We start from the raw sequence: 20,667 nt of genomic DNA, 5'->3' as shown, positions 1-20,667 counted from the left end.
CTTTGTTCATCATTCAAGGGTGCAAAACTGGCAAATTCCCTTAGAGGCACACCTTTAAACCTGAAGCATGCAGTCACTGACCCCAGGTGCTACCAGTCACATGCATATGGTAAACCGTATTTAAAAGGCAAGCAGGCAAACAAATTGCACTGAAGTATATTTGTCAACTGGTGGCTTGCGTTTTAAATGACAATAATCTGAAATCTGAAATAAAGTTGTAGATTGTGTATGTCTGAGTAAAAGCTGTTTTCACATGCATACTGTCACATCGGTCCATTAAACGAGTCCATATCTGCCTGTTAAACATTTGTGAGATGTGTTAAAATGCTCATTTGTTGCTGCATAATGAGGCCATTTCCACTGTTGGCCGGAGCCTGGCTCATCCCAGCGGCACAATGACACAACAAAGGCTGACTTATGTAACCACCACAAGCCCGTCTTTCAGCTTAGTTCCAACCGAAGCTCTGCAGACTGCTTAATGGCAGCATTCATCCGCACAGAGAATACACTTAACCTCCCGATACAATGGAAGGAAATCTAGAATAAAACGGCATGAATCAAAATAGCTAAATAAAAGAGAGGTTCTCCCCAGTATTTAAGCCGACCCTAAACATTTTGTTCTAAATTGTGCCTCGGAGAAAACAAAAGAGGCTGTGTCTTTTACCAAGGGAACTAAAACGGACAATACACAAACAAGAAAGTAGGCCAGCTCCCAAAACACACAGGGAAATGTTAAAGTCATTCTGTTTCCCTAGTGAAAAGTGACACGAGGACCCTTGTGGGAGTGGTGCTCTGTGACGAAGTCATTAAAGACAAGAGGTGAATTTCCTCTGAATTTTGAAATGATTCCAAAACCCCTTCCTATTCTGAAACATTTTGGCCTTAACAAATACAACTGAAACCTTAGAGGGAACGCTGTGAGGAGCACTGTATCAGTCCTGTAGCTTAGGGAATTTTTTTATTTGAAGCAATAAGAGGTGAACATTATTTATTATCATATTTGTTTTAAGAGTGTGTGTCAATTAATTGCGTTTCCGTGCATTATTGTACCACAAGTAGACAGAGGCCTCGTCAGGAGTCATGTTACTTAGCAAACCGCCCTGGTACCCAAGCCTGTCTTTCACAAGGAATCATCTAGGACAACATGCTGTCAGTAGATAATGAACACACAAAGGATCAAAGCTGGCGCACACACCTAGTTAGCCAACAGTCCGACAGGGTGGGGATTATTCAGCCAGTTAAAGCAGGACATCCTGCAGCAGAACGAGCGTGTAAATGAGGAGAGAATGACAGCGGTGGGAGAGACACAGCCCTTGTGGCCACAGAAACAACGCATGCGATCACTCTTATGTTAAGTGTTTAAACCCAGTTCGCTGGGCCGTTTTATCGCCAGGCAAGCTAGACACAACAAATTCCTCCAAGAGGCTATCGCTCAAATTAAGAGATGTAAAGGATATATCCGTGTGCACCAAAGGAATGTTTGGAATGCAAACCAGGATTTCACCTGCCTTTATAAATTCAGCAATTATTCAGATCAATTAGAGCAATATTGTCACCGTGGCATGGTTAAAAGTAAACGAACAGCTGCACCACTAGTTGCTCAAAAAGAAATGAAAGAAAATACTATGATTCTGTTTGTACCAGTGTGTGGGTTTCTACGATACTATCAAGCTGTCTGATAGTACGGTATGCAGTCTCAGGGAATGCTGATGGAACAACCTAAAAATATTTTTCCTCTTGGCAACAATGTGCAACTTTTCATACTGTGAACATGGCTGACCCATTGAAGTTGTTAACAAAGCATGCCGTTAATGAACCAGTAAGAAACACCAATGCAGACGACTGCCAAGGTTATGAATTTCCAGTTTTTCTCAGTCTTTGTCAAAACACAAAGGTTTTAGATGGCTCATAAAGGACTTTCAATACTCAACAATGCACTGGAGCTTATCCACAGTCTTGCTGCTGCATCGCAACTCAACATGACAATACGTGCAAAATAAACCAACTGCGTGAAGAGAGTGAAGAGGGAGCGTTTATGCTTGAGTGAGAAAAATCAGACTTAACTGGATTTAACACGTATGCATTCAGGCAAAGCAACACGTTTCCAATTTAAGAAATGGTCAGGCAAACGTTTACGCAACCTCCTCCATTCATCACCCGCATTGCAACTGGTCACTTGGGCATAGTTCTTTACATCCCATTCAGGTGTAGGTGCTTACGTCTTGTTTTGATAAACTTGAGTGACACTTGCTTTCATCCAGCCGAGCATGAAGTGCTATTATACGAACAGCACACTTGAAGTTGCAGTATTTACCAGAGGCACTATATTCAACAACAAATGGAGACTGAAATTAAACCCAAGTGAGATTTGGAGCATTGCGTCACGCAGCAGCTAAAACAGAAATAAAATGACATACCTGGAATTTCTGAACCCACAACGCCACAAAAAGTGAAAGCAACATTGAGCAGGAGTAATACTTTCTGCATGAAAACATATAGTACTACCCACCAGTCCTAGTAGGGAATTGCAGTAATGTAATTTCTCCATATTACGAGGACTGGTACAACTTCTGGTATCAAACTAGCCACCCTGGGTGGTAGAACATTCAGAGTGATAGACACCCAACAGGAGAGGCATTGGGTTAGTGTTTGCAGAGAAGCTTCAGAAGCTCATTTTGGAATATATTATTTCACAGAAACACAACGTCCCATGCATGATGAGAGAGCTGGGTTAGGTGATCGACATGGTTTGCACACACCTACGTAAGCTAGGGCTTCAAACAATTAGGGACAAACCCAAGAACAAGCTGTCAAAATGATTCTAGACAACTCCCTACCCACACATTATGTCTGTTACTTGCATCACGGGCTTCAAGCTCACAGAGCAGAGAGAGTCGTTTGAACGTAAAGTGAAACTAAGGAGGTTACTGTGAGCAGAGGTCATCACTTAGTGTTCAAAGGACTCTACACTATGGTGTACAGTTTAAGTTTGCGTGGACTTTCTCATAATCTCTTACACTAAGACAATGTGTTTGAGGAACATCTTAGCTAAATTGATAAGGTGGCGATCCCTACAGCTACATCTGTGCCATGGGACGGTAGGTAAGGCTTATGGCCTTCACTCTTATGGTAACGTCGATTAGTGGCAGCAAGTAATGGGTTAGAGGGAGAACAAATCTGCATGAAAGTGAAAGAGGTTTCTCGGGCGGCACACTTGGCAGTGATCGAGGCCAGACATGACTGTCGTGGTCGCCATTCTGCCAGGAAGTGGTGCGGCTGTCAACAATTAGATACTGTATTTCAAATGAAATGTCCCTATTGGTGTAAAAATAAATGAAGAATACGATCTGCTACAAACTCTCGACAATTTGGGATTGCCACGCTTCAGTGTATATTCTGCTCAGACTGAAAACATCGAACCACCTGTTAATAAGTCTAAGATTTTACAGCTCCCGCACAAATTCTGTTGTCACTCGACTTAGCAAACTGCTCGCTGGCAGAGCAGTGTGCTACCAAACACAGGACATTCTATAACGAACTCTAATGACACGTAACAATAAACATGTCATCATCAAAAGATGCAAGCTCTGTCCCTTGTCTCAGGATGGAAAAGGAATCTATTTATCGTAAAGCAATCATGTCTGGTAAGTATCTGTGAGAGCACAGCAGAGTCATTATGCGGTGGTCTGTAGGCCTCTGGAGGACACGACCAAAGCCTTGGCTGCCAGCTAACCTAAGAAGCAGACAAAACACGATGCCCATCATTGCACACAGCTACAGTTCATATATAACCTACACCTTTACAGTTCCTCTGTGTTTGTTTCTAACCAAACTGATTATTCCTGATAAAAAGCTGCAGGTTTCCCGGACAATGAAATTAAATCTGAATTTTGCCAAAGTGACAGTTCTGTGCCTGGCACATTGAGTGAGCGCAAGCAACACACCCATATTATTACATGAGCAAATACAAAGGCAGCACTGACTGGAACTGAGAGTGGAACTAATGCACGACTGATGATAATGAAAATGTTTACTTTGGACAAACACATTAGTGTTTGCAGATGATTCTGCAGCATGGCACTGAAAGTGATAAAGTGCATTTCATGGTGATGTGCAATTAGCTAAATGTCCACCTGTATTTGGAGAATTGCTAAATACAGGGTTTAGAAATTAAGGTCATCTGTTGGAATTCAATAATGAGAAATCACTTAGATACCGATATCAGAAAACTATATTGTTTAAACAAAATGTGAATACGTTGGTAATTCATTTTGTTTCTTATCGAGTTGACCGGACATGCCTCCCATGACGGTCTGATAATGCAGAGCTTGTGGACTGGCAGGTACGCTGAAGAAACAATCGACTGCCTATGAACTTGCAAACTGAGAGTCTGAGAAGCGCTGACCTCAAATAACTGTACATGTGTGCTGGACCAACAAGAGGCGGGTGCACGATGATGACGTGACTGTACGCTGCTTGAATGTCCTTAACCTCAAGAGTAATTTGATTACATAGCCTTCTTTTCCTGCCTGCATTCTTCACATTTCACATCATCACCTTGATCATTTTAGTGAAGACAGATGTTGGGACATTACTGTATGGTAACCTTGCATCTCAGATTTAATCAAACGCTACTTACTACTATGGGGGAAAGAACTAAAGAAAAATCGCTTCCTTTGAATCACAACCATGCAGCCCACACAACGAACATGGCAGCGGACTGGCACACGGTAGGTTAAAATACTTTCAGTCTGGTCAAAGTTGTTCAGGTAATAGACTGCAGTCTGCAGACATGAGTGCAGACAGAGCTGCTGGTGATGTAAGGCAGCACTTTCAAAGAGCTCACTATCAGCCTATGCGGTGTGAGAGGAATGTGTAACAAGCGGACTGGCCTTGCAGACATATGACATCCAGCTATCAGCCAGATCTGTCGCGCAACAGTGGGATAGTGGCTGGCTGGCTGGCTGGCTATCAGTTTTATTTTTAGGCTTTTCCTTTCGTTGCCTTTCTTCTTGCATTTGACACCCCTCTGAATACGTTTCAATTTCAGCTTATGGCAGACTATGGACCCTTACATTAGGTTTAAACTTCTGCAATGGATCAACACAGAACGCTGCTGTTCCAGTTCCAGTTCCAGAATGACCGCACTGCACCCTCCCATCCTCCAGAGTCTGTACTTCATAATCGAACTTGCCAAGTCTGAACTATCGAGTACGCGAATCCAAAGATCACAGCTGCACCGACGGGCTCAAAAAATGACCACTGATCTGATTCAACACCTCAAGCGGACTTGACAAAAATGGCAAAACACCACGCTGTTGCAGAGCCGCTGCACAGTACTCCACCGCGTTTCTGTTATTTTGTCCACCTCATGAATCAGAGGTGATTACAGTCTGAGCTGCACAATCAGCAAGCTGCAATCAGTGAATTGGGTTCTTGAGGTGCTGAGCGTGACTGCAGACTGTAAACAGGCCATTTGTCCACTGTTAAACTCTCTCTAAGAAGCAGCCATTAACAACCAAATAAGGCTTGCATGCTTCCTGGTTTGCCAACCGACCACTTTATTCTATTTCTTTACAAGTCCTGGTCCTGGCTGCTGGCAAGGAAAGAAATGAATATATGTTAAAAGCATAGGAAAGGTACGTTCTGGCACCCATATTTTTTCATCCTCCTGCAGACGAGGACACGGTTACAATCAGAGCCTCACGCTAGCCGCAATCCACAGGTCATGTGTGTGTGTGTTCCAGAGCCGGCGATGACTCTTGGCACAGATGACGACCAGCAGTGACTCAGGATGGAAGGAGCTCGACCAGTCATGTGATCCCTGACCGATGGCAATCAGAGCCGAAACAAGTGTGTAGCTCAGTGTGTGTGTGTCTGTCTGTGTGTGTGTGTGTGTGTGTGCAGTCATGCTCTTTTGTGCTAAACCAGACCGCAGCTTCTCGTTCGCAAGCTTCCAAACCACAGTGACACGACATCAGGCTGTTTCCACGGCGACTGCAGCCGCTGGGACAATAGAGCTCGGAGGCCTTGCGAGTTTTCATGTTTTTTTTGTTTTTTTTTGTCTGTGCAGATTTGCAACTATGAACAAGATGGGGTATCTAAGCTGGTCTGAAGACAGATGATTGCAGTTTAAGGCTCTGAGAGAGGAAGTATGTGCGCTTTTTACGCTTCACTAATATCCACGCTTAAGCAGCTCAATCTCTAACTTTGTGCCACACACACTGCAGGTTTGGTGCAGTCTCGGTGTCGATGGGATGAGCTGCATTACTTTTCACAACTTCAGCATCACTGTGGACTAAGATAATATCTGCAGAAACGTCCAAAACTGACATCATTAATTTCAAACTCCCCACCGCACCCTCTCACAACAGTCTCCAAGCTGTCCATCCAGCTTGCTACTACGCACACATGAATACGCCGTGCACGCTTGCGCACTTTCTGATGCACACGAGGAGGACAGGCCTGTAATATGAAGGAGTATGAGTCACTCCCTGATTGAAAGCAGCGCTGCAGTAACGGGCCGAGGGAAGTCGTTGGGTTGAGGGGAACACAGCAGGGTTTAATGTCAGTCCACAGAGGTGCTCACCAATAGGAAACACTTGATATTTGCTGCTGAATATGGTGTCAGATGACGGAAAAGATGAGAACCTTACATAAATGAATGAGTCAATCCATGGTCAAAACCAAATGGCTCAGCAGAGCTGCCATTTAGGAACAAAACAGAGGGCGAAAAAAAAAAAAAAAAGCTCCATCGAGCAACTGCCGTCACCCTGGAGACAATGTGGGACATTTTCTTTGTGCAAAAGCTCTTCAGCAAACTCACATCCTTCCTGCAAAACTAATGCCCCCCCCCCCCATTCTCCTCCACCAACCAAACCCCCAAAACAAAAAGAAAAGGCTTTCCAGGAGAGGAAATGGGCTCAGAGAGGGGCACGGCAGCCAGAGAGAGCAAACTTATTTCAGCTGTAGGTGGCAGGTTGCTTCAGAGCTCATTCATATCAAAAACTGACATTTAATAACATGAACTTTGCTTCCTCTCAGTTCTCAATTCACCCCTGCACCAAAAGGATTCAACGGACTGGGAAAGCCTGCCAAAGCTCACACAGCCCCAGTCATCTGCTTTCCAGTCACTCTGAGAGGCGTTTCTGAATCTGCTCCATTCAGGATTCTGCTTCCACTCAACACTAACAGAGCTGGGGCTGTTTATTCCTTCATATCCAGGTCATATATAGCGCATCGAAACAATACTTGGGATGATTTCTGATTGCAGACAATAACTCATTTGCAGAGTTTGCTGGGAGGGGGAGCTGCCAAGATGCCAAGGAGAATTTGAATCTACCCCTAATTCCAATTAATTATTATATATTATATTATATTTTTTATTTTTAAATGCATTCACACAGCCACCTATATCCACAATCATACAAACATTTAAGACAGCAAAATCTATTCAATCGATTCCCAGTTATCAGTTGTACATCTACTAAATAAACACCACAGAGTTCTGCTTTGGTACGTAGGACAAAGTCAAACTATAAATCATTACCAAGAACCTTTGACAGTGACAGACAACCACATAGTCCTGAACAGAGGACGAAATCCCAGCTTATCAGGTACCTTGACGTAACCTCCTCTAAGTCAAAACTCAAAGAAATAAAAATTGTTTGCATGGTACAAATGAGTCTTTTGAATGAACTACTATTAAGTGCTAAAAAGCGACGGTCGGGACAGTTTAGCCGTGCCACTTGCTGGTGTTTCTGGGGTTCCGACGCTACAGTTTTGGGGAAAACCGCCTCCCGACTGTCTGCCTAGATAACTCACATAATGATAACCCTATCCTATCCGTCAGACTGTGGGAGATTCCTGACAGCTTCTTGGGGAGCTGCTAGCTGCTTGGCAAGTGGTGGTTAGAGTAGACAAATTAAGCAGAAACTAGATTTTTGGGGGAAAGCTTGGTAAAGGTTGGCCAACCAAGCCAAGGCAAGTTTATCAATAAGAAATATGGATCACAGAAGTAAGCTTGACGAAATGACAAGCAAAACATAATAATAGAAACTAATGAATTTGTCTCCTCACAGCATTGCCAAGTCTGCTGTCAAATACCAAGAAACTAGCAAAGATCAGCTGGTATGGGTTGGATCTGAAATTGTAAATAACTACGTTTAAATGTGGCAGATGAAAGAGGAGGTGGTGAACAGAGCGAACTGATTTAGAAGTTTGCAAAGCACTAACGCTAAACTAACGACTAACAGAGCACAGTTTGCATTTTCAGGCCGCAGTTCTCTTCGGAAACCACCGAACCAATCAGCACACTGACGCATTTCGACAACTGTACACTCCAGTCTGGCGTGAGACCAAACCTCCGCCAAATCTTCCAACAAATTCTGCACAGATATGACTTTTCCGAGCAGAGCCTTGGAGCTTCTGCTGAAATTAACCAGATGTCCGTATTGACATCCTTTAAACGACAAGGCAAGACACTTCTTCTCCCTTTTGCTTTCTTTGTTTTCACGCAGTTGTCACCGTGAGTCCTACGCAGGTTCCACTGGCATCTGGTTTTGGCTGTGAACCAATAACACTGGTTCTCAAACAGTCTATTTTTATTCGTGCTGCACCATCAGTCTCCCATTATCCTGGCTTAGACATCTCATCAGGAATTCCATTGTTCCTCCAGAAAAAACACATCTTCTGTCTTAAATGAGCTCAGCACACAACCTGTTTTTTCTTACAAACGCAGCATTGAGTATCTTGAGCTGCAGAAAACTTACACAGGCAGTTGGTGAGACATGCACAAACAAAATAACAGTCCAATGTTCTAAGTACAAGCCACTCAGACTCACTGCCACGTACTACTACTGGTCCATATGTGAGATAATATTAAGCAATCTGGGAAAAAAGGTTTTCAAGAGAATAGCTCAAATTTTCTCTTTTATCCAAGCTTAATTCTACGAAAAGTTCAGCTTTAAATTAAGCCTTAAGAGGCTTAAGAGACATCCCGAGCGTATTGGTTAGAATTATTTATTAAATCTGGGAAAAATATCTTTACATATGTGTACATCTGTTTAAAGGGCTGCTGATCGAGCAATAGTGGCAAGACTTCGGACTTATGCGGAGCTCACCCTCTGCCAGTTGGCTGTGACTGCCCAGCCCCGAGCGAGTCACAATGAGCAGCGCAGTGTATTTACAAAGAGGCTGACAGTCATGAATCATCACCAGCTCAGCACTGTTTCGGCCTGAAACAGACCAAAGACAGTTCCCCTCTCATTGATTTCTCTCGTTGTAGAAGGCCATGTATCATCAAACAAACTGAATATCACAATATACTTGTATGGGATTTTATGAATCACATGAGTCAACTACTACAGTGAGCATACTTATCATTTCACAACAAGGAACATCAGCGAGGTTTAAGCATATTTTGGTGTTCTAGATCTAAAAAAGACTCAATCTATTTAGACACACATTAATGATGCCTGGTATGAGCTATGAAAAGGGGCATGTTTTGTGAAGTTTGCATATTCACCTACGTGCAAGTATGACTTATCAGTGGACGACAATCACATGATGAGGAAGGCACGTGGTACGCATGCCGACATGATGCTGTCACGCACTTTTGGCTCTAGAGGGGCACGAAGGTGTGGTGCTTGAAAAATATTTCTTGGCAAATGAAAGAATGCCGTCATCTTCCAATCAGCTGGGTCTCCTTCGCCTTTACTTAAAGGCAAGAGCAAAGGAGAATTCGGCGGAGCACAGCGACAGCACCTATGTAAGAATTAATAAACACGATTCTCCACCACAGACTAAATGAAATACAGGAAATGTGGTATTAATGCAAGCAGGTCCTCAAGAACGAGATACAAACTAAACTTCCGTGAGCTGCCTCAGAATACTGCAACAGGAAGCACGTCAGCTCTGGGCTAATGCACTCAATCACAACTTATCTGCTGGCACTCAGGTCTTTTACATCCCTCTAATCATTTAGACAAATGGTCTTCTTTCCTCCTTTACCTTCTCTTCTATCTTTTAGTTTAAGATTGAAGTCCAGAGCAAACTAACCCCTCAAAACTCGACCCCGGTATTATTCACCCGTGCACGCATACCAGAAATTACATCTTGCTTCTTAGGCAGCCAATTGCTGAGTCTTATAATTAAACAGGAAGCCGACCTAGTGACTCTCGGGCTGACACAACCGACCGACTTTCCAATTCAAATCAATCTTGATATAAAAGATACGATATTAATTCATAAGATCCTCATCTAGCTGACTGGTTCACTTGACAACTCTCACATGACTGTGCAGGGAAATTAGCTCACGCGTGTAGGAGATTCAAATCGTGGCAGAAGCTACTGCTGCGAGAGCACCATCAGGCCTGAAATCTGACTGGATTTAAAAAGTCTGACAACTGAGAAGAGCAGCACAAAAGCAAAGCCACGTGCAAGATTATCCAGCTAGAGGTAAACTACTGTGGAAATACAAATCCTTGGAAACACTGACAACATTTTTAGGTAAAATTATTTTAAACTGAAGTTTCTCTAAATGAACTGATATTGAATCAAATTGGGACCCCGTGAGTCGGCATCAAATCGAATCAGGAAATCAGCAGAGATGCCCAGCTCTAATTAAAAGAGTAAAAGGTAGCACATATGATTGATTATACACCACAGCCACAACATTAAAACCACAAACAGGAGAAGTGAATAACATTGACCATCTTGTGACAATTCAGTGTTCTGCTGGGAAACTTTTGGACCTGGCATTCATGTGGATGTTACTTAGACATGTACCACCCACCTAGAGCAGACCAGGCACCCCCACCCCATACCAATGACATTCCTTGATGGCAGCAGCCATCCCCAGCAGGATGCAGCCTGACACAGTTGTCAGTTGACACACAAAAATGTTTTAGGAACAACTAAAAAAACATGAAGAACAGCACAAGGTGTTGACCTGGCCTCCAAATTCACTAGATCGGTAACTGATCAAGTATCTGTGGGATGATCCACAGAGGCCCCTTGCCTCAACCCATAGGACCCAAAGGACACCACAGGACACCCTCAGAAGGCCCATGTGCATGTCTAAAAGGGGCTGTAACATACAGCACCGTTTATTACTTTAAGTGTAGGCTGAACTGCATGATGTGACACTTTTATCATACCTCTTGTAACAGGAATAGACAACCAACATAAAGTGCTTCAACGACGATCTGAATAATCTTCAAAGATCTATGTCGGGGGGGGGGGGGTGGACAGCAGAGACAGTCTAACACAGGCATCAAACTAGACCCAGACCAATAACTGTCCTTTAATCTGCACATTCAAACCAATCACGGGCTACGTATAGGATTAAAGCAGGCACAGTGGGTAACCGGGAGGCAGATTTCCTTCATTTTTCGAAAGACAGATCTGACCTACAGACAGTCTTAATGCACACGAGACTTAATCTTCTACCACCAGTCACTCTACCAGTGTTTTTGGTGCATTTATTAAGCCACTATGAAGAGAATTAGTGGTAAGTTACAGCTATAGCATAATGTCCCCTTGCATTCAGAGTGGTGTGGTTATCACAGTGGGCCAGCCAGCTAGAGTAATCCTAACAACCCCCATATCTCCAAATCAAAACTGCTCCGGACGCGCTGGGATCGCCCCTCGGGGATTTGGACGATTGCTCCCTTGAGCACCGACAGGCTAACTGTGAGCAGCACTGACTCAGCCTTTTGTCCTGAGAGGGGACAGCGAAATTCTCCGAATTCCAGGGAAACTATCAAAGCACTGAGGAGGAGGAGGGCATCCCTTACAACCCCCCTCCCCTCCCCTCCCCTCCCCCCCCACACACACACACGCCAACTTACACACTTGCAATCATGTCGAGATGAATATTTCAGTGCCCATTCCTTTAAATACACATTATGTCATCGCTACCGAGTCACTGCATTAAAGGAGAATCAATGAAAGGGTAACCCTTTCTTGAACGCCTTAAAATCAGGAAATGCAATTTCAATTGCACGCTGACAACTAGAATTGTGGTCAAGTCTAAATCTGGGGCAAAACACAGAGCCTGTTGCTGCCCCCCCACCCCTCCCCCCTCGGATGCAGGTCACATTTATTTAGCAACATACACACAGAGACACGAAACGCTCTCCTACACTACACAAGTACACAGTATGTGACAAGAACAAGAGTCCGCTGACAGCAGTGGCCTATGTGGCGGTTAATGTAAAGAAGCATATGCGTAGAATGCGGAGAACCATGTATCTGTATCCCCCCCACCCCACCCCCACCCCCTACACACACACATCCTCTCTCTTCTGTATCTGTGTAGTAGGAATGAGGGAATGAGGGCAGGGTTGGGGCCCCGGGGCCATCGTCTCCCTCATGAATAACAAGCATTCAGCACAACAGACGGGCTGCAGTAACAGAGCCACACATGCACACACACACACACTGAGGCTAGCGCAGCATCACACATAACATTGATATGATGGAGGTTTCAGCCTGACCTCAGCACCATGACAACGGCTGGTAACTGTTTTTTTTTAAATTCACAGTTATAACTTATGAAACTCTTTTTGTTTTGTGACCATAACAGACATGATGAGCGTCTACTTGCATGTATGAGTTATACGAACTCATCTTGGTGGACGGTTGTAATCGCATATAAAGACTGCTAACCATTGCTAACGTCAAAGCAAAACTACTGGTTCATCGTCATTGGTTTAAAAAATAAAAATAAAAGGAGGTAACTGGTCAGCGTCGCCGCAAACGCTCATCTCAACCCCCGGGCCGCATGGGGCAGAACGTTGCCACGGTAACGCAGCAAACACACACAGAGACGGGCGAAAACAGACAGGCAGACCATCTGAGTGGCAGGCGGGAGAGCAGCTCACGCCAAACACACACACACACACACACACACACACACACACACACAAGAGTGCACCGCAACCACGGCTGCGACCCAGCGTCACTCTGTCCCCCTATGAAAGGCAGATTGTGAGGGCTATTTCTGGAGGGCCTGAAAGGCTGCAGCCCTGCTCTGGAGCGATGGAGGAAGTGGCTGCCCACAGGCAGGCACTGCTGGCAGAATCACACACACTCCTCTCTCTCTCTCTCTCTCTCTTTCCCCCACTCACCCCCTTGCTTCTTCTTGCTTTCAGTCTGAGAGGTTTCTATTTCCTGAGCTTTATGTATCATCCTCTAGATCTTTGCTTTCATTAACACACTCGGTAGTGAATGCACTTGTGAGCACTACACTAATTAGACAGAGCACAGTAATGGAAATCCCTACTTCAATACTCCAGCAACAGTCTGAATAATGGATGTTGGAAAGAACCGATGCTTTGGTAGCACGTTGATGGCAAATTTCTCAAAACACTACTTGTTTAAGCTTCACTAAACGCTGTAGGAACTGGAGCTTCTGGACAACAAGATGCAAAATGCTGAGCGGTGGCCGCAAATACAGGTGCGGTGACAGGTTTGCCGCTTGCTGTAGACCACCTCTATCTACAGATAGAGAATGCAACGTGCAAACAGTTCCACAGGACATTTTGATCAATATTTTACCCAACTGATCCAACCTCAGGAAACATCGGTGGCCTGGGGTTTGAGGCGCCACCGATGCATCACAATATAAATAGCTGAGTCGCAAATCGTTGCGAAGGACGTTATGAATAAAATCCTTTGTCGATTTATGTCGAAATCACAGATATTTTTATATACCACATTCTCTAGAAATTTAAATAAATCATAGACGAGTATAGTCCAGGTATGTATGCGGTTTGGCATCTAACCAGACGTGCAACTAGCAAAAGTGCAAAATTAACCCAACAACAGGCCATAATAAATAGCCATGAGACATATCTCCTTCATGGCAATGCATTAATGATGACCTCATACTCTATTAAGTGTCCTTATGATCCACAACAGTGGACCAGCATGTTCTAAAGCAGGGCCTCACTTATATTATTATTATTATTATAGGGTGAATCGCTGTGTAAATGTGATGTGAAATGTGTGCCAACCGTCAAATTCATTTAGTTTCATTCATTCTCAACCCTACATCTCATACTGAGCTGTCCTGTGCAGACTCACTGCATGCAATTGCAATGCAGACAGGAAGCAAAGCAAGCTGAAACCAGAGTCTGGTGTATACGCGGACGACAATAAGAAAGACTCGGTTCAGCACAGAAACTAAACCGATACCTTTATTGTTTTCTTCTAACCTTGTGGAAAATGTTTTTCTACGAGCCAAACCTTTCAAATGTTAAGCAAGCAGCCGCACAACGGCTTAGTGTAGACCGAAATGGCAGATTTATGTAGCAAATTTGTGATTTAAATCCGTTAAACTGAGTTTGGAGCGAAAACACACTACGATTCAACAAAATCAAAAGCCTGTGTGTCAGCGTGGTGTCGCTTCCTTCATTCAAATCTCAGTCAAACCAAAACGCTGGCAACAAGAGTGGGGCCAGAAGTGAAATATGAAACTATTTTGCTTAAAGAGCCGACAACCAACCGACACCACAATCACTGCAATAAAACTGTCCGAGTCACAAGAGTCACAGCTCACACGTTTTTTGGTTCGTTCACTATGTTACAACACCCCTTACGTCTTGTTAGCAACGTCACAGCTCCGCAGTCGTGACTGTAAGGTGGCAACCTGTAAACACGAGAGCCCGCATATGTACTCGGTCTGGCCCGTGTGCACCTCTCTGTGTCCTCAGTGGCCTCTTACGTCGTGAATGGTCCCAAATTGACTGAAAGATAGAGGGGGGTGTGTGTGTGTGTGTGTGTGTGTGTGTTTGTGTGTGCGTAGCAGAGGCAGGCTGCCAAAGCTGTCACTCGGGCCCGAAAACAACCATCCTGCATTCTGTTTAGAGCAGTCGCCGCAATGACCAACACCCTCAAACTACAGCGGCGGAGTCACACAGATGGAGCTACAATAGAGCCCGTATGTTTGTGTTTGTGTGTGTGTGTGTGTGCGAGAGTTTGTGTGTCTCTTCGCCGTCTTGAATGAGACCGCCTCGCACAGACGCACGCAAACCGGACACGCCCCTTTCCTGGTTTTCAGACACGCAGAAGGGGGACAATCTGGATTCTCGCTCTAAACATAAAGTCTCCCTCGGGCCCTCTCCCCAGTTTCCTGTTTGGGCCTTGAACTGTGAATCCAATTGGCTGCCGGGTCCTCGGCACAGAGAAGGAACCGCTGTCAAAACACAGTGACATGCTGTGGAGTTTCTCAAGAGACCCTGGCGAGGAGGACCCCGCCCCGGCAACTGCGGACTCTTCCCCACGCCACAAGTCTGCCATCTTGGCTCTAACATAGCATCTGGGTTGAGCACAATGCGAGCAACCTGACACTTTCAGAGAGAAACGTTGGGGAGACAAGCGTTCGAATGAATGGGAGATTCAAGGCTCTGCCCCCGGGTTAGCATGCGTTAGTCGAGGCAAACTGTCACTTTGCGCTTAAAGGGCAAACAAAGGACATGAGCGCCGTGTAAAATCACACAGAAAGCGGCTCCGGCTGCAGGATGTTCTGTTTGTAATCGCCCACAAGGTTTCTGCCGGTGACGGCGCCTCTGAGAGGTAGGTGAGCAGCGATGATGTCAGCCGTGAAAACCTGTCAGGGCCTACGCTTGAAAAACATTCCACTGACTGAGTGATACGCACACGCACAAACACGGAGACAGGATGCATGAAATATTTAGACACAAGAGGAAACTCCACTGTACTGCAGAATTCCTGGTATTCTTACGATCGAGGACTGACAGAAGCCAAGTGTTGTCTTTAAAGTCCTTTAGTGTCAGCACACCACAGCTGGAAAAACGATAGTGCAAGCAAAAGAATACTGAGTGCATACATGATGTTGAAAGCATCAGACTTCAAATTCAACTGCTGACATCTTCGACTAACGGTGAAAGTTATTATTGTTTGGTGAGCGTGCTTTTAAGAGAAATATTCTTCCATCTTAAAATGGAAAAGTAGTGGGAAAGCGTACGGAGCAGGGGATGTACGCAGGAAGTTAATGACGACGATGGTGTTGCATTAAATGATGAACGCAGTGTCAACACTCCCCTCTCCACAACCAGAGATGTTTACCACAACAAAAGGCCTCCACCTAGAAACTTTAGCTCGGGTTGTCGGAACTCCAAAACAGCGAGGCGGCGGCAGCAGCAGAGGGGCAACGCCAACAATCATCATCAACCTTAAGTGTTTGGCTTTTACGAGGCATGGGAGCCTTGATCCATTAAAGCCGCTGTGGCTTTAATGTCTGCTTCCCAGATGCTTTTTAACTGGCTCGCTCCGCGCCGCGTTGCATTCAGGCACCCTAGAACAGGAAGGAGAGTTTCTGCAGCGTTTGCAGTGTCCACGTTATAACATCCTGTATTCACCCCCTTCTGAAGAAAGATGCAATAGGTGCGCTCGCGCAATCAGAAAAGAGATGTGGGTTGCATCAGCGTCACCGAGATAAAAGCCAGTTTTGCGCACGCTTTTAGTCACAGAGGGCAACTTCCCCCTTCTGAATAAATTATGGGCAAAAAAAAAAATCCACTCTGAATAAAAGACTCAACCGTGTTACAAGTTGCACGCCTCCATCGGATAGGGGAGTTGAATATTTCATGATTAAACGGGCCATTATACTGCACAGATCTAGGCCAAGGCTCAGGCTGGAAGGGAGGGAGAAAGGGGGGGTGGGGGCTCAGATAACGGTCCAAACCCCGTCCCAACAACGCAAGGGAACAGAGCTCCGGTCCGAGGGGGCTCGGGGAGGGGCAAAGCCATCTGGGTTAATCCACGCAAAACACAGACAAAGGAAACAATCAGCAACTCCGACAGGAAGGAGCATCGGTTTCTACTTTTTTAACATGAAGCTTCAGTTCAGTCCCAGGTGGAAATCAGCAGGGCTTTCGTGGTCTGTCACAAGTGACTGCTCGGGACCCTGCAGCCACAACACTGACAACTCGCATCACATGCCGCGTGAAGTGCTGCCTTAAAATGCCGCTTTTAAAATGTCGCCTCTAATACTTGTAATTTAGAAACAGCCGATGAGGATGCAGCCGAAACGGGTGAACAAATCCGCCTTAGGTCACAGTCGACCAGCCAGCCCCCCTCGCAGCTAGCCCGGCTAGCATTAGCACTTAGCAGATAAAGTTAGCCTAAGTTTGCTGTCAACAGGGTAAGACAGTTTGTTTTGCTGGGGCTAAAACTCCAGAAGCTAAGGGCTGTGATGGAGCTGTGTATTCGGTGTGTTCTCCAGTCAGAAATGCGTGACACCGGCTGACAAGCCTCACATTCAAGCACACTAATCCCGTGGGGCCTGTGCGTCCCCGGGCTAAATTTGACGGCTAATAGTCTGGGGACAGCGCCTAATGCCGGTCAGCTGTGAATGGCGGCCCGGCAATGTCCCCGCCTCCTTCACAGCCTCCTGTTTACCCGTAGCTAATAATACGCCGTTCAAGCTAGCAGAGCAGGCTAACTCAAGCACCCACCTCGCTTATCGAGGTCGTAACCGACCACAACAAAGTAGTCGGCGAGCCTGGCCATCTTGGGAGCTCACGGCGACAGGCCTTTCTCGCTAAATCCTCTTCTCTTTGAGCCTTCAATAGTCCATTTACGTCCTGCCGGCGATAGACACATCACGGGCGACAGTAGCATCCTTCCAGCTGCACCCCGCCGCCATACTGTCAGTCTGCCTTGCCCTGACAGCGGAGAGCCCTGAGTCTGCGCACTGAGGAGCTTCCAGGGAGGGGCTGCTCGACAGGAATGTCCCGTGCGGGGAGCCAAGCCAGCTCAGGGGCCAAAAGTCTGACCAAAACCTATAATAAACCCAATGGAGTTTCAACAGTGTCGCCGCTAAAGGGGTGAAAAGTGGCGACAATTTTCAAAGCACTAAAATGAAGAGGATCCACAAAAATCTAGTGGGACGGTCTTATTTTGAAATGAGAATGCAAATGCAATGAGCAAAATCGGAAGGGGTGGGTGGGGGGGACCAGGGTTGCTTTTTTTGTGGCTCAGAACTTCCTTACAGACATACTATAATTAAAAAATAAATAAATAAATAAATAAAAATATTATCCCACAGAGAAAACAGCGTTTCAGATCAGACTGAAGTATACGGTGCTTTTTAGATCTCACTTTTGAATGCTTATCTAATAAACCAGCATGGGTATTTTATCAGGATTTGCAGCTCTTGCAATGGATAAATCTGCCAGGAAGCCAACGCTTTTGCCACTTTTTTTGAGAATAAAGTAGATATATTTGGATTTTAGAAGTGGATAAATCACATTATGCGAAGAACACTCCTTGGGGACTCCAAATTGCTCGGAGTTTAGGATTGAGGATTCCAAACTGCTAATTTGGAGCATTTATAAAGCAATGCAGTGATTACTGGCAAATTAGCCAGTTATTGAAATAATCACTGAGTCACAGTTTGATGATTAAGTAATGGTCCCTTGATCCGTTGGGTTTATTGTACTGCCTGCAGCCTCTTAGAAGCAGAATTTAGGGAGGTGCAAATCAAACCTTTTCATTTCCTGGGCAGGCAGGTGCAGCAGCATGGTAGGAACGTCCAGTGTAAACGGCCCCCCACATCAATGGCTGTTATGATTCTGACCACAGGTCCCAGTGGTCCCCAACAGATTATGTCAAAAGGAGTATGTGCGCTGCTGAGGCATATTAGAACAAGCAGAATAACGCACGAAAGCGATGGAAAGCGATCGATCCTGGATGGGATGAATCATGATTTCCCCTTTGAGTCCTGCACTTACAGTGGGTGAAGTGATGGATGATTGTTTTGCCAAGCCAAAAGCTATTAGTTACCAAAATAAAATGGTTTTCTCCCAGAGTGCTGCAAACTTTCCTGTTTGTCGTGCATTGGAGGAGCGGTAGCACAAAAATTTCCCATTAAAAAGACATCAGCTCTGGTTTGTCGGCCTCATTTGTCATCGCGTCGAAATCTGCGAAAGCTCGGATCGAACTCCACACATCTGACACTTAAAATGATGGGGGCTCATTCATAAACTGACTTGTGCGCATTTTTTGTGTACGTGCGTTAGCTGCGGAACAGAAAAAGACGCGGTTGTGTTTATTTAAGAGTTTTAATGTGTCCTGTCTGTGCTGCAGCCAGGAGTTTAATGAAAGATCCGGCTGTACGGCGGATCGTGTTGCTCCACTGTAGTTTTTGGTTGGGAATTAGCGCGCTGACTGATGTGTGGGAGACATGTAGTAATTTAAAGGCGCAGTTCGGGCTAAAATTACAATTCAGTCATTAACAGAGAAGTCCTGCAGAAGTCTAACCAGGTTCCACGTCCAAACCGCTTCAGTGAGCACAACACGCTTTTACAGCTTAGAGAAACAGACGTCGACGACATAAATTTCCCCAAACTGCTTGTGCAGCGTTAATCCAATTTTCTGCAGCCAAGCCGTTTCCCAAACTCCAACATCTATCATCTTATCTGGTTACAGCCTTTAGTGGCAGGCAGAGCTCCTCAGCGAAGAAAACACTGATCTAAAAGGCATTTGGCCGTGGAAGAAGTTGAATTATGTTAAGCGAGGCTACAGAAAATCTTGGCACGGCGCCGCAGTGTCAGTCCCAGCGTGCAGATAACATGTCAGTGGGTTGTGAGGAAGGGATGATGGGTCCACATCCGTGTGGCCCGTCCTTGACTATCAGCGCTGTAACAAGCCCGGGAGAATTCCAACACTTCCTGCGCTTTGACCTTTGACCTAAAGTGCTTATCGCTCTCTGGTAGCAAACAATCCCGAGCGCATTTTTCTCTAAGTGCTTTGTTTTCCCCGACACTCAAAAAAAAAAAAAAAAACTCATCTCGCTATTTTCTCACACACAGTTGTGTGTGACTCAGCCGGTCTTTGATGAATACAGCTCCTTGCGAGCAGAGTTGCGCTAACAAGGGATAACGGTTTGTGAATGCAAGTCAACCTGAGGTCACCGCTGCCGTATTGATTCTTACGGCTGTTGTTAACTGCGTCTTAATCTTCCTAGAAAGACGACACCGGCTGAAAGAGGGCGATGCAAGGTCTCTGTCTTTCTCAGACTCTCCCCTCGGGACAAGGCACACACACACACACACACACACAGTGATCGACTTGTCTTCGCCAGACAAACTCGAAGTCCGCAAAAGTGCTCGGTCGCAGACGACGTCCCCTTTGATCTAAATAAAAAGTTGCGCAAAACTTGCTGTTGTTCCCCTTTTGTGAACACAGAAGATACAGTTATATTTAGTCCCAGATGCTGAGGTCATATTCAGTAGAAACACTGTGCGTTCTGTGCAACGAAAGCTGAAACCAAAATAGGGAACGCAACTAGAAGTAATTCCTCAGGTAGTGAAGTAAACTGAAACTTGACCAATGAGCTTTTGTTTGCAAATGACCATTTCTATTTTATTTCACAGTTCCGTTTGCTTCCAAGTGCCGCTAATAGAGTTTAACTGCGCTTCTATTTTTAGTCCTGCATTGCTCACACATGTCTTCCCTGGCTCAGTCCTATCTTGGCACGTTACTACTACATGTAGAGATCACTGAAATTAGCAAACCCTTATCTTTGCAGGAAGCCTTTGATTCTGCATTTACAATAGCAGTAAAAAAAAAAAAAAAACAACAACATATAATTTGTTTTGACTTGACTATATAAGTCATTAAACTGACAGTCAA

The 20,667-nt window shown here is 45.1% G+C and overlaps 1 protein-coding gene across 5 annotated transcripts in view; it reads right to left on the bottom strand.

The window, feature by feature from the left end:
- Positions 1-17,839, bottom strand: part of sbf1 (SET binding factor 1) — a 54,291-nt gene extending 36,452 nt beyond the window's left edge. For all 5 annotated transcript variants that reach the window (XM_084573326.1, XM_084573328.1, XM_084573329.1 and 2 more), the window contains exon 1: positions 17,487-17,839. In XM_084573326.1, coding sequence (XP_084429452.1) covers positions 17,487-17,541 — 55 coding nt within the window. In that variant the 5' untranslated portion in view covers positions 17,542-17,839. The remainder of the gene's footprint in view (positions 1-17,486) is intronic.
- Between the last annotated feature and the right edge of the window lie 2,828 nt (positions 17,840-20,667).

The sequence above is a fragment of the Chelon labrosus genome, assembly GCF_963514085.1.
Source record: "Chelon labrosus genome assembly, chromosome: 23".
NCBI lineage: Eukaryota > Metazoa > Chordata > Actinopteri > Mugiliformes > Mugilidae > Chelon > Chelon labrosus.
This window is presented reverse-complemented; position numbering and strand designations above follow the sequence as displayed.